General features: G+C 38.1%; 1 protein-coding gene and 1 non-coding gene across 2 annotated transcripts; one reads left to right on the top strand and one right to left on the bottom strand.

Moving 5' to 3' along the window:
* The first annotated feature begins 1,807 nt into the window (after positions 1 to 1,807).
* LOC138426045 (placental prolactin-related protein 1-like) lies at positions 1,808 to 14,660 on the top strand. The gene is made up of 6 exons (XM_069564680.2): positions 1,808 to 1,862; positions 9,761 to 9,942; position 10,338; positions 12,103 to 12,209; positions 14,147 to 14,326; positions 14,478 to 14,660. Exons 1-6 carry the CDS (start codon positions 1,808 to 1,810, stop codon positions 14,658 to 14,660), a joined length of 708 nt encoding a protein of 235 aa, XP_069420781.1.
* On the bottom strand, positions 5,696 to 5,797 carry LOC138426115 (U6 spliceosomal RNA). Its single transcript, XR_011251539.1, has one exon. It is a non-coding gene; the product is annotated as a U6 spliceosomal RNA (small nuclear RNA).
* Positions 14,661 to 15,231: the final 571 nt, after the last annotated feature.

The raw sequence follows: 15,231 nt of genomic DNA, 5'->3' as shown, positions 1-15,231 counted from the left end.
AAAGTGATCTTGGAAAAGAAGAACAAATTTCGAGAATAGGGTTGCTGATTTCAAACTGTATTAGAAAGCTATAGTAATCAAAACAATGATTTGCTTCTGGCATGAAAAAAAAGATACATAGATCAACAGCATGGGGATGACCCAGAAAGATGTTCTGGGGAGGGAGGTGGGAGGGGGGTTCATGTTTGGGAATGCATGTAAGAATTAAAGATTTTAAAATTTAAAAAATAAAAAACTAAAAATTAAAAAAAAAAAAAAAGAAAGAAAGAAACAAACATCCATATATTGCCGGTTAGCTTATGAAAAAGGAGCTAAGACTATCCAGTGGGGAAAGGACAAGCTTGTCAAAAATGGCCCTGGCAAAACTGGAGAGTCCTATGAAAAAATGGAACTGTACCCCTGTCTTTTACCATGCACAAAAATCAAATAAAAATGGATTAAAATTTTGAACATAAAACTTTAAGTGATTAAAGACTTAGAAGAAGACATTGAGGTAATCTTCTTGCCATCGGTCTTTGCAATTGATTATGGGTTTCACACTAAAAGCAAACGCAACAACTGCAAAAGCAAACTAATGGGACTACATCAAACTCCAAACATAGGAACATCAGCAAAACCAAATGGCAACTTACAGATTGACAGAAGATATTTCCAAATCATATATTTGATAAGCGCTTAACATCCAAATATACATGAGACATACAACTCAATGGCAAAAAAAAAAAAAAAAAAACTCAAATAATCCAAAAATGTAATGGAGCATAATAAAAGTAAGAGTTTGAATGAATCTGAAGATTAGACTATAGATGAGAGACTCAGCAAGGTTTTCCTTCTAGAACAACAAAAGCCTGTGCATTCCTGGCATTACTTTCTTCATCTCCACTCACTTGTTTGACAATTATAGTTCAACGTGTACATTCTTCAATCAATAGCAATCATCCCACAGTGAGCTATAATGTGTCCTGAGAACAGCCCCACTGGGGAAAAAAACCGAATATTTGCACCCTTACTAATGACGCATATCGAAAGGAAAGCAATTTCCAGAGTTTACCACTCCATTGTTTTCTATATTTCATTTCAAAATGAAGCCTCCTAGTAAAGAAAATGAGTTAAGAGACCTCAATAATATATAGATAGAAAATCAGTTTTAAATGGGAGCATTAATGGATTATAATTTGGGGTAATTTCTTATTATTGTTTGAATTCTATTCCTTTTGATTCTCTACTGCATCAGGTTAATAATTTATCATAAGTATTAATACAAATAGGGACACATACTGCTAAATTTATAGTGATGAGAAAGAAAGAAAGAATATATTAGGCAAGAAGGCAAAATATGGGAAGCCAACATTGGCAGTAGAGTAAAGGTCAGTAAGGCCTTAAGAGGAAGGAAGGTTCTGAAAGTTTCTTGAAACATCAAGAAAGAGTCAGATGTGAGGAATTAGCTTAATTTGTAAACCAGAAACTCTACCAGAAGAAATTTAAGTTCATAAAATATTATGATGCTAAAACTCAAAATTTAGACAGAGAATAGTGTAGAGTCGGGTATATAGACATTCAAAATTCTCCATTGCTGAGTGCATCAGCCACTGAAGGACCACGCTCACTGAAGTCTCTATTGCTCACCCTACAGGTACCAGCATGGAGAAAGAGATAGTTCTACTACACAGGCAGTTGAACTCTCTTTCATGGCCTCCTGGCTTTCCTTAAGAAGCATTCCATGCAGCAGGTTTCCTAACCCCATCCCATCAGTCTGACTCCTGACAGTCAAAAGGAGTCCTCTCCCTGGGATCATTCCACAATCCCCATGGCTCCAGCTCCCAGCTTCCGTGGACACCAGTGGACTTACAAGCCTGTCCGAGGTATGAAAGGCTGCAGCATGGCTTGTCTATGTGGTTCTCACTCTGTTCAGACTGTCCCAGATTAGTGAGTTCACTCCCCAACGGCTTCATATGCCTCCCCCGTCCCAGTGGACGGCCATGGATGCGGGGATCTCTCCCCTGAGCTTCAGCTCCCTCACCCCCTGGTGCAGGCTGGTCACCTTGGTCTCCTCCTCCTTTCCCCTTCCTCCTTGTCCCTTCTTTCCTTTGTCCTACCGAATTCTGTATGGATCCAGATATTCCTTCTCAGTACTCAGGGAGTCCCTCCCGTGCTCACCTGGTCTTCTGTGAGAACTGCTGCGTCTCTAGACATTCTTGACGCATCCGTGGAGAGAGGTGAACCCCACTTCCACCCACCGCTCCGTCATCTTGTCCACCCCCATTTGTGCACGTATTAGAAACAAGTTTCCCTTTCTGTTAAGTAACACTGTCATCACCACACATGTTTAACTTTTGCTACTTGAAGAGAACACAGGTAAGTTTTAATCCATTCCCCTGTTGAAAGATTCTTGCTTCTATACCAAAGCTACTATGAATAATGCTGCAATGAACATGGGAATACAGATCTCTCTTTGAGACAATGATTTCATTTCCTTTGACTATACATCCAGAAGTGACATAACAGTTCTCTTTTAAATTTCTTGAGGAACCTCCACACTGTGATTCCATGGGAGTTGCACTGGTATACATCCCTACCAACAGTGCATAAGCACTCCTTTTTCTCCTCATCCTCAATAATATTTGTCATTTCTTACATTTTGGTACTAGCCATTCAAACAGTATGAGGTGATATCTGTTGTGCTTTTGATGTGCATTTCCTTTGATTATTAGTGATGCTGAGCGTCTTGTCATAAACCTCTTGATCATCTACATGTCTTATTTGTGGGAAAGTGTCTATTCTTTAAAGATGTAGCATACATTATGTTTACTATATTCCAATATACAAAACTCAGTTGCCGACCTAGATATCAACAATGAGGTATCAGAAAGTGGAATAAACAAAACAATCCCATTTGCTATGCATTAGAAAAAGATAAAACACGTAGAAATAAACTTAAGCAAGGTGTTGAAAGATGTTATGCAAAACCTTTAAGATATTGATAAGAGAAATTTAAAAAGAGTTAAAGATATGTAGAGTTAGGTTGTCAATTCAACGTGATTTTTGAGGTAGAATTTGTATTTCTATAAACTTCCCTCTTATAACTCCTTTGTTGCATCCTCTAGGTTTTAGATCATCACGTTTTCATTGTTCCTTGTTTCTAGGAATGTTTTGATTTCCCTTATTTCTTCAGTAACCTGTTCATGATTTAGAAGTGTGTTGCTTAATCTCCATGTGTTTGTGTTCTTTACAGATTTTTTTCCCATATAATCTATCAATTGTAACACTATTTAGTCTCAAGTGTTGTGGTCAGAGAAAATGCTTGATATAATTTCAATTTCCTTAAATTTCTGAGGTTTGATTTGTGACCCAAGATGAGGAAAATGTTCCATGTGCACTTGAGAAGAAAGTATATTTTTCTGCATTTGGATGGAATGTGCTGAGATATCAATTAGGTCTGTTTGCGCGAATATTTCCTTTTAGGCTTATGTTTCCTTATTACTTTTCTGTTTTGATGATCTGTCCATTGGTATAGCTGCAGTGAAAACATGCCCTACTATTATCGTGTTACTGTCAATTTCCCCTTTTATGTCAGTTAGTGTTTACATTATGTGTTGAGGTGCTCTATTGTGGGTAAATAATATTTAAAATTGCTATGTCTTTTCTTGGACTGGTCCCTTAATCATTTGTTAGTGTCTTTCTTTATCTCTTATAATAGTTTTCATTTTAAGGTCTATTTTTTCTGATATGAGAATTGCCAATCTGGCTTTCTTTTGATTTCTATTTGCATGGAATCTTTTTCATCCTCTCACTTTCAGTCTGTATGTGTCTCAAGGACTGAAGTGGGTCTCTTATAGAAAACATATATGTGGGTCTTATTTTTGTATCCATTCAGGCAGTCTGAGTCTTTTGGTAAAAATGGGAGAAGATAACAGCAAATAAAACAACTGATAAAGGATTGCTTTCCAAAATATAAGCAACTCAAACAACTCAGTCATCAAAAGCAAAGGCAAGAGCTGCAAGAATAAACTAGTGGGACTGCATCAAACTCAATACCTTGTGCATAGTAGAAGAAGCCATCATTAAAATGAAAAGACAACCTATGGAATGAAAAAAAAAGTATTTGCAAATCACATGTTTGGTAAGGGCTTCATATCCAGTATATATAAGAGATTCATGAAACTCAGCAGGAAAAAAAATCATCCAACCAAAATTATTAAATGAGCAAAGGAGAGTGTTTTGAAAAATCTGAAGAGTGGACTATAGATGACAGACACTGTAATGTTTTCAGTGTAATGTTTTCAGTGTAATGTTTCACTGTAATGTTTTCTTCTTGACATTGCTTTCTTTGTTTTCAATCACCTCTTTGGTGATTGCAGTTCATAGATGCATCCTTCGTTCAATAGCAATCACCCTACACCTAGCTATATGTGCTAAGAATAGCCACACTAATTATAAAAAAAAATAATAATTACATACTTAATCTTGAGACATCTAAAATCCAGGTGATTTTCAGAATGTTCACTTCATCATTTTCAACATTCTATTTCAAAATTGGAACTTCTAGTAAGGAAAAATGAGTAGGGGACCTCTATAATACATGGATAGAAAGTCATTTAAAACTGGGAGCATTACTGGTTTATAATTTGGGGGAATGTATTATTCCTAATACTATTATAATTTTACTCCCTTTAATTCTCTGCTATACTAGGTTGATATTGATTTAAAATAGTAATACCAACATAGAGGCACATGGTACTAAGTTACAGTAGATTGAGAAAGACAAAGCTTATGTGGCAGGAAGTGAAATCACAGAAAATTAGCAATGGTATCAAAACAAGGGGAAGTACTGCCTAGAAAGAAAGCAGAGTTCTCTAATTTTTTGGAGACAACACAAACAAGTCAGATGTGAGCCAACCAGCTTAAACTGTGTATCAGAAACTGCACCAGAAGGAAAATGAAGTTCATAAAAATATGCTGATGCTAAACGCCCAAATCCAGACAGTATCAGAATAGGGTAGGGTTTATGTAGATGCTGAAAACTACTCAGAGAGGTAGACATGGAAGCAAATACACTAATGAGCATCAGAAAGATCAAAGCACAAAAGGGTCAGAAAAATAAATCGTAAAGGGACTTGAAGTCTGATCAAAAAAATAAGAGAATCATATTAGAAAACCAAAATATAATAATTTGTGCACATGATAGAACCAGAGAATGCTCAGCAGAGAAAATGTCGGCGTTAGTGACCAGTGAACAGAAGCCTCCAGCATCAGTAACAAACATCCTGGGCAGGGCTCACAACTGTGCGCTTCTGGGAACAGGCTCAGTTTCAAAGTGTGGACACTATACCACCTAAAAGCGAATGCTGATAAGGATTATAGCTTGCTATGGCACTGAATCACAGACAGTAGTGTTTGTTAGTTTACTTTTCTCATTCAACTATAAAGTTAATGAATCACTAATCAATGATAATTGACACCATCAGTTTCTAGTCAGACCCTCTTTAGTCATACAATGGATATGTGAACCTGTTATATGATCCCCAATAACGGTTTTAATAATTGAATTTATTGATGTTTAATTGAAGGGGAATTGCTTTACAATGCTGCACTGTAAATTCATCAACATGAATCAGCTGTAGGTATACCTATGTCCCCTTGCTCTTGCACCTCCTTCCCACCATCCTTCCAGTCCCACCCTTTGAAGTTGTTAGAGAAAAATATGGAAGACTTCACAAATTTGTGCATCATCCTTGGGCAGGGGCCATGCTAATCTTCTCAGTATTATTCCCATTTTTTAATATATGTGCTACCACAGCAAACACAAGAATAACATTTTAAGAAAAAAAATTCATATAGTTAGTCATCTACCAATAAATGATCAATTACATTAGGAATTAAGGTGTTCTGCTATATTTACTGCCTCTAATAAAATCGAATTTTATAAGGTCCATGTTCCATGAATGAATTAAGCATATATTTATGCATAACACATCTATACATGCACAAAAATATATGCACACAAATACATCTATGTTATACAAGCTGTTATTCTACTTTCCTGTCACAATAAGCTATTTAATTATGAGAGAGATAGTCCCATATTTCTCCAATTATATGTCTTCCTTTTGAGACCCTCTTCTTTTATTTTCCTTTTTTTTTTCAATTTTATTTTAGTTTTTTGCAATCTTTTCTCTCCACACTTTGAACTTATTAAGTTGTATTGGGAAACAGCTAATTAATAATATTGTAACAGTTCAGGGGAATGGTGAAGAGACTCAGCTATACATATCTATGTATCCATTCTCCCACAAATTCCCCTCCCATCCAGGCTGCCACATAATTGAACAGAGTTCCATATGCTATACAATACGTCCATGTTGTTATCCACTTTAAATGTAGCAGTGTGCACATGAGCATTCCAAACTCCCTAACTATCCCCTCCCCCCAGCAACCATAAGTTCATTTCTTCAGTCTGTGTCTCCTTCTGCTTTGCAAGTAAGTTCATTTGTATCGTTTCTTTTTAGATACCACCTGTAAGGAATATTGTATGATATTTCTCCTTCTCTGTCTGACTTAATATACTCAGCATGACTCTCTAGGTCCATCTATAGACCTAGCATATGCAGTAATCTATGTTGCTGCAAATGGCATTGTTTCATTCTTTTCAATGACTGAGTAATATTCTGCTGTGTATATGTACCACATCTTCTTTTTTTGTTGTTTATATGATCTATTTATTAATACTTACCACTTAATAGAGTCATCATTTCCTTCCTGCACCCTTTTTTTTTTTTGGCTGTATCAATTTATTTTTTTAAAATTTTAAATATAAATTTATTTATTTTAATTGGAGGCTAATTCTTTTACAATATTGTATTTGTTTTGCCATGTATCAACATGAATCTGCCACGGGTGTACATGTGTTCCCTATCTTGAACACTCCTCTCACCTCCCTCCCCGTACCATCCCTCTGGGTCATCCCAGTGCACCAACCCAGAGCATCTTACATTGAAACTGGGCTGGCAATTCATTTCACATATGATATTGTGCATGTTTCAGTGGCATTCTTCCAAATCATCCCACCCTCTCCCTCTCCCACAGAGTCCAAAAGTCCATTCTATACATCTGTGTCTCTGTTGCTGTCTCACATGCAGGGTTATCGTTACCATCTTTCTAAATTTCATATATATACGTTAGTATACTGTGTTGGTGTTTTTCTTTCTGGATTACTTCACTCTGTATAATAGGCTCCAGTTTCATCCACCTCATTAGAACTGATTCCCATGTACTCTTTTTAATGGCTGAGTAATACTCCATTGTGTATATGTACCACAGCTTTCTTATCCATTCATCTGCTAATGAACATCTAGATTGCTTCCATGTCCTGGCTATTATAAACAGTGCTGTGATGAACATTGGGGTACACGTGTCTCTTTCAATTCTGGTTTCCTCAGTGTGTATGCCCAGCAGTGGGATTGCTGTGTTGTATGGCAGTTCTATTTCCAGTTTTTAAGGAATCTCCACACTGTTCTCCATAGTGACTGTACTAGTTTCCATTTTCACCAGCAGTGTAAGAGGGTTCCCTTTTCTCCAGCATTTACTGCTTGTAGACTTTTGGATAGCAGCCATTCTGACTGGAGTGAAATGGTACTTAATTGTGGTTTTGATTTGCATTTCTCTGATAATGAGTAATGTTGAGCATCTTTTCATGTGTTTGTTAGCCATTTGTATGTCTTCTTTGGAGAAATGCCAGTTTAGTTCTTTGGCCTATTTTTTGATTGGGTCATTTATTTTTCTGGAATTGAGATTCAGGAGATGCTTGTATATTTTTGAGATTAATTCTTTGTCAGTTGCTTCATTTGCTGTTATTTTCTCCCATTCTGAAGGCTGTCTATTCACTTTGCTAATAGTTTCCTTTGTTGTTCAGAAGCTTTTAATTTTGATTAGGTCCCATCAGTTTATTTTTTCTTTTATTTCCAATATTCTGGGAGGTGGGTCATAGAGGATCCTGCTGTGATGTATGTCGGAGAGTGTTTTGCCTATGTTCTCCTCTAGGAGTTTTATAGTTTCTGGTCTTATGTTTAGATCTTTAATCCATTTTGAGTTTATTTCTGTGTATGGTGTTAGAAATCATATTTTAATCACCTAATTTTAAATAACAATTTTATTCTTAAATACCATTACCTGTTAAACTAACTAAGAGCAGAGAAAACCAAGTAAATGCTGATATCTTATCCTTAATTAAATTACCTCTCTTCTGGTAAATAGGAAGAAGAACATGTTCAGACCTCATTCAGGAGGATAAAATTTCTATTTTATCAGTTCTTTTGTCCAAATACAATTCTTGTTCTCTTCAGTCTTAAATTCTGCTTGCTTACAAAGGATGGACAGGAAAAGTAATATTAAAATCATGCTTGCAAGAGACAATGATTTTATGCTTCTATTGGCCAAAATAGGGCCAGGAATAATTTCTGAAACATTATAATACATCATGGAAGCCTGAAGGTCTAGTTCTACTATCAAAGAGGAGATGTTTGGAGATGGTTCAAAAACTAAGCTCCATGGGTTGTCAGGATATACTCTACCAGACAGGTAAATTTGGTCCCTAAAATGTCAAAGTCAGGAAGAGGCAGGCCTTGTTTGCAGAGCAATAACTTTGTGTTAGTGCTGACCAGGTAATATTCTTGTATTTCCATTTGGAGATTAATTTGTCATTTTCTAAAAGAAACAAATGTAACGAGAGGATTAAAGATGCATAAAAGTAGAAGAGCTGTCATGGTGCCTAGAAGAAAGGCTAGCCAGGAGAACCAGGCCCCCACACTGATAATTGTGAGAGACTGTAACAGTGAGTGTTTTATAGACAGAGCAGAACAAGTGGATAAACCAATGTTCTAGGGTCACTTTGTTTTGCAGTCAAAGACAAAATATTTTTCTCTTTAAGCAGAGTCATCACAGCTCCTGATGTGGTCCTGGTTACACACATGCAGACCGAGAGCCCACAGGCATGTGTGATGTGACATCAGGAAGTGAACAGATGAGTGTATTGGTGCCCAGTCACCTGCATCTGTTAATAATGGGACCTGGGGAAAATCACTTGCCCTCTCCAAGTCATCACATCTTCATTAACATAACTTGATTATCATAGTGAAGATTAAGGCTATCTCAGAGGGTTCCTGTGAAACACAAATTTTAAGATGTTTTAAAGCTTTCGGGAAAGTATCAAAGACATGCATGGGGTTACAAAGGTGAGTGAGCAGATCCAAGGTACAGTATCCTTTTTCTGTTAGTATTCTCTCTGTACTCAATAGTAGTGATCTCTTAACCAGTATGATGGTATACCACACAGATAAATTGTACTTTTCTTGTCATTTCAGTGTCTAAAATTCAAGCATTAGTGGATGTAGAGTAAAAAAATTGCAAACTCCTAGAGGGCCTCATTGCTCAGAGTCTGCAGAGTCCCAACATTAAACTGTCTTAAAAGAATGGCCTAAATACTCTGGCTCAGAATTAAGTTCCAAATGTTTGCAGAGCACAGAAGTACTTCTGGGAGCAATTCAAAAATACAGGGAGTAACCTACTTCTTCAACTATCTATCTGTGCAAATATCATCATCCATCTAAATTTACACAGAAGTCGCTCCTTCTTCCCCACCCCAGCTTCTACAGCAGCAACTCCTGCTCACGGCAACAGGGAAAGAGAAGGCTTCCTTCCACAGGATGGATTTGATAACCTCAGGTGACTAGATCATCTCAGAATGGCTCACGTTTTATTTAAACAGGGTCCTGCCTTCTGCTGCTGCTGGTCATGTCAAATCTGCTCCTGTGCCAAGGCAACCCATGCCCGTCCTGCAGTCCTGACGAGTTTGACACCTTCCTGCAAAACGTTACAGACTTGTTTATCGATGCCTCCTGGCTGTCTCACGATTTCCATAACCGTTCCACAATAATGTTCAAGGAGTTTGTAAGTACTATGTTGGTGGTGGTTTAGTTGCTAAATCGTGTCTGACTCTTGCGACCCCATGGACTGTAGTGCGCCAGGTTCCCAGAAGGAAACTTCCCCTAAGTGACGGGGCTAGACTATCCATTAAACAAGAAGGCTGCAGAAGCACACTCTCTCGGTCAAAGAAGCTGTCAGTTCATAAGATGTGGAAATGGACAAAAGGATCAGTTTTGTGAAACCTCAAAGTTTCCTAAGAAGTGCAATAAATTGTTCAATTTCCTTTCATTCATTCTCTTTTTAAATAAGCAAAACAAATGATTTTGTATTTGTCAGGTAGGAATGCCAGAAAAGACTCTGAGGAATAAACAACAGAAATTTATTTCCTCACAGTCTGGGGGCTAGAAGTCCAAGATCAGGGTGCCAGCAAGGTGAAGTTCTGGTAAGGACTCTTTCTTCCCAGACTGGCTTCTCTGTGAGTCCTCACGAAGGGTGGGGGGTGGGGAAGAGAGATAGAGGAAAAGACACAGAGACACAGAGAGAATTCTCTGGTGTTTCGCTTCATGAAGACACTAAACCTACTGGATGAGTGTTCCACCCTAAGAGCTCATTTAACCTTAATGGGCTTCACTGGTGGCTCAGATGGTAAAGAATCTGCCTGCAACGTGAGAGACCTGGGTTCTATTCCTGGGTCTGGAAGATTCCCTGGAGAAGGGAATGGCAAGCCATTCCAGTATTCTTGCCTGAGAAATCCCGTGGACAGAGGAATCTGGTGGGCTATAAACCATGGGATTCCAAAAGGTCAGAATCCTTTTCAAAACACAGTATTTTGGCAGTTCGGTCTCTAACACATGAATCTGAAGAACACACATTCAGTCCACAATACTACCTGACACAAAGCACTTTTAGGTGGGACTGGGGAAAGGAAGCATATTGATTTTCTGGTCCTTCAAGGTCTTCGTGGGCTTTCTTCTCCAGGCTCAGAGTAAATAGCCAGTAAATGAGAACTGCTCTGCAGTGTGAAGGCAATGGCAACCAACTCCAGTACTCTTGCCTGGAAAATCCCATGGATTGAGGAGCCTGGTAGGCTGCAGTTTATGGAGTCGCTAAGAGTCGGACATGACTGAGCGACTTCATTTTCACTTTTATGCATTGGAGAAAGAAATGGCAACCCACTCTAGTGTTCTTGCCCAGAGAAAGCAGGGACGGGGGAGACTGGTGGCTGCCGTCTATGGGGTTGTACAGAGTCGGACATGAATGAAGCAACTCAACAGCAGCAGCAGCAGCAGCAGCTCTGCAGTGAACTTGGTGGATGGAACATGTTAAACAAAGCTGAATCCGGTCAAAAACGAATACTTGTAGTTTTTTAAAGCTACAAATTATTGTTTTAAGATTTGCAGTGAATAGGTTTCTAGCTACAATAGAAGGGACATTTATAATTGGAAACAATTATTCTTTTTCTGCAAAGGTATTTGAAAGTTGTATGTTAATTCTTTTAGGTCAATCAAGGAGCCTTCAGCAGAACAGACAGCTAATAAAAGGGGGTGCTAAAGGTTTCTATTAAATTCACGCAGTTCTTTTTACTCACTAGATTTTCTTTCATCCTTGATATTGACGGTCCTTTTTTTTTTTCCCCAACTTTTCCAGGTAAACAAGAGATTAAATGGTTAAATATAGGTGCATGCATGCATTCTAAGTAACTTCAGTTGTGTCCAACTCTTTGCAACCCTACTAACTGTAGCCCAACAGGCTCCTCTGTCCATAGGATTGGCCAGGCAAGAATACTGGAGTATGCTGCTGTACCCTCTTGCAAGGGATGCTCCTCACCTAGGGATCAAACCTGAGTCTTGTTATATCTCCTGCATTGGCAGGAATATTCTTTACCACTACTGTCCCATGGGAAGCACCAAATATTGGTACATACATACTATATTTAGTTCAAATAGTAAAAAAAAAAAAAAGATAATAAAACAGAGAAGGGAAAAGGTTAAACTTAGAAAAGTTATAAGTAAAATCATTTTTATACAGACAATGTATAGAAAAAAATAAAAAGAATGACTTTCAAATTTTGTGATGACCCCCCGTTAAAAAAAATTCATGTCTATCAAACATGTTAATGTTCTGTTAATGGGTTCATCTACTGAATGTCCAACAACACTAACTAATTGCCTGATCACTTTCAAGATGAAAAATATGCCCAGGGCAATCTGTACCATATCAATGCGACCGACAGCTGCCACACCAATTCCTTCCATTCTCCCGAAGAAAGAGATAAAGCCCACCAGCTGAACGTAGGTCTTTCACCTGGGTTTTTCACCGTTTCAGATGAGACAGTATGTAGGTTACCAGATGTCAGATCATTAGAGGTTATGGTAACTGTAAGCAATTGAAGAGAAATTATATTATGCAGTTCATGAAGCATGAGCAAAATAAAGGGATGACTAAAGATTTGTAGTAGCAAGATAAATAACAGATCTATTAATTGTCCATGCAGACAACTTTAGTTCAACCAATGCATTAGACACAGGACTGCAGCTATTATTCTGTATGGAAACAGGAAATGAATTGGAACTTCCATGTGTAAAATATAAGATTGCAAATTTCATGAATATGAAAGAAACACACACCAGTTTTGAGTACTGCCTGTTACTAGTGACTCCTACTTCGGAATCCTATACTGCACCACCCACGCCCTCACATCTGACTTTCAAGGCTCTCCTGATTCTGCTTGTAATTCTCTGATATGTCCTTCATTTGTCATTCTCAATGACTCCTCTGTCACCTTTTATTCTTCATTTGTAAGTCTCCCCCACAATGGCCTATAAAACATTGCTTGCTTCTCATGGCCGCAAAACTTGCTGCTGTTCTGAGGACAACAAAGTTTGCATATCAAGCCTCAATCATTTATTACAGCTCCAAATTTTCACAGTTATAATCTCTCCTTTCTGATTTCCTGCATTATTGATCCTCCTAACATTATTTAAAATATTTTCACATGCATCCCCCCTTAAAATTCAATCTTCTCTTTCTACAACCTTCTTAATGATACCAGCATTCTTTTCCTCTGTTAAGCTCACTAATAATGAGGGTGAACAAGTAAAGGAAAAAGGACAAAGAGGAAGAAGAGGAGGGATTGTTCAATAAGCTTAAATTTAAAGTTTATTGAAAGTTACTACGTGGCCTCATATTTTACTAAGCACTTTATGTGCATTACTATATTTAATCCTGTTCAGTTCTCTGTTCTTTACCAGCAAAACGGTTCATGGCTATAAAGAAATCAAGCATATTAACTAGAGATCGTCAGGCCCTGGGATTTTCAGGCTCAATTCTGCTAGTAGTAGTGAACTAGGGGGGAAAACCCTCCATTGTGAATCCCACTGATGCTGTTACTAAAGACAATGCTGTGCCATTTTCTGCCTGGAGACATGTCAACAAAACTGACTCTTCTGAGTCAGCAGGGAGCTGGTGTCAGGATCAGTTGAGGAGAGAAGCCTGTTTAGGAATGCCATGTCTTCTTCCTTGTCTCTTTGTTGTAATATCATAAAACAATTACCGATCAAACATCAATACGAAGGACTCATCTGATTCTTTAATACAAATGAATCACTGGGTGACAATGATGTAGGCACAGGTGGAATCCCTCGTTCCTGGGTCAGGCACTGCCAGGCATGTACTGACTTGCCGTAAATCCTTAGATTCTCTCGCACAAATATACAAACACAAAAGAACTCACTGAGTGGTGGTAGAATTTCAGAGGAAAAAGGAAAATTCTTCATGTTATATATTAGAACGCATCAGAAGAGTCAGTTCCTAAAATAACCTAGATTTTTAATAATTCAGCAAGGTGTGAACTAACAGCTTACATTTTATACTTTTGCAACTTTTACTACCTTCAAAAATCTTTGCATGCACATAGTAAAGTCGCTCAGTCGTGTCCGACTCTTTGTGACCCCATGGACTGTATGTAGCCTACCAGGCTTCTCCGTCCATGGGATTCTCCAGGCAAGAATACTAGACGGGGTTACCATTTCCATCTCCAAAGATCTTCTCGAACCCAGGTCTCCCGCATTGGAGGCAGACGCTTTAACCTCTGAGCTAAGAGGGAAGCCCCATGCACATAGGAATAACCAAAAGTTTTTTAGGTCAACTGCTCTGAGCAAAGATCACATGTTACCAAAACCACTGAATTATGATTATTTTAATGAGACTGTTTCTTATGGTGGCTTAGAATGAAGACCTTAGTAAGTGGACACTCATGTTACTGTACTCCTGGAATAGTCCTCTGTGTCATCTAGTCACGGAGCTGAAGAGTATGAAAGAATTGTCAGAGGCTTTCCTATCAAGCGCCATAGAGATTGAGAACATGTCAGAGAAACTTCAAGCATTCATAGGGAGTCAATTCAGGAAGGTGAGCATCCTGCAGAGGGCTTTCTTGCTTTGTTCTTGAATGAAAGAGGTGACCTCTGTAATGCGTCAGGATTTGGAAATATCTCATTTTGTAAGAAAAAGATTCATGACTTCTATATGCTAGACTGCTACTACATAAAGCAGGAGCCTAGTCATTCATAGTGATATACTCTACTGTAAAGGAATCAGAGTCAGGACTCCCATCCCTGAAGTCCAGCGATGAAGATAGGCGTCATTCTGAATTGTATAACCTGTTCCACTGCCTGCACAGGGATTCACGTAAAGTTGACATGTACATCAAGATCCTGGCGTGCCGAGCCCTCAAAACGTGCTAAATCCACAGACATCCCATCCAGCTCTGAGGTGGTCGTAATGATCTATCCCATAGCAAGCTTCTTTGAAATTTACAGCTTTTTAATGCATGCTCTGTCATGGGTCTCCTCCTAAAAAATAAACACAGACTCTTTAGAGTGTCAAAACCTAAGAGGGCAATTTCTTAACATTTCTTATCTTCCTTTAAGAGTAAATCAAAAGAAAATCCACCCCTACAATTGAGAGAATGAAGCGCCTATTGCAATTAGTCACAAATAGTAGAACCTGGCATTACAAAGAAGACCATTAAGAGATTATGTAAGAATCACAGCCAATTATTCTAGGTCAAGTTATTAGAATCAAAGAATTAGACAATTCCTCATGGTTCTGATCATGCTACCAAGAAGACTGAATTCTCAGTATTCTTTATGAAAGCCAGACACAAACTGTCAGTCAACTATCTCAGTCTTACACCAGTCAAGATAAGTGCTTTGCACTTTTGTGTAAATAGCATGAAGTTTACTGAACTGTCTAAACATTGTTAGGATGCTGCTTAGTCCTTCTGGGTTGCAAAACCACAGGCTTAAAAACAAT

This window comes from Ovis canadensis, chromosome 20 (assembly GCF_042477335.2).
Source record: "Ovis canadensis isolate MfBH-ARS-UI-01 breed Bighorn chromosome 20, ARS-UI_OviCan_v2, whole genome shotgun sequence".
Classification (NCBI taxonomy): domain Eukaryota; kingdom Metazoa; phylum Chordata; class Mammalia; order Artiodactyla; family Bovidae; genus Ovis; species Ovis canadensis.
Note: the sequence above shows the minus strand (reverse complement) of the source record. Positions and strands in the feature narration are given on the sequence as shown.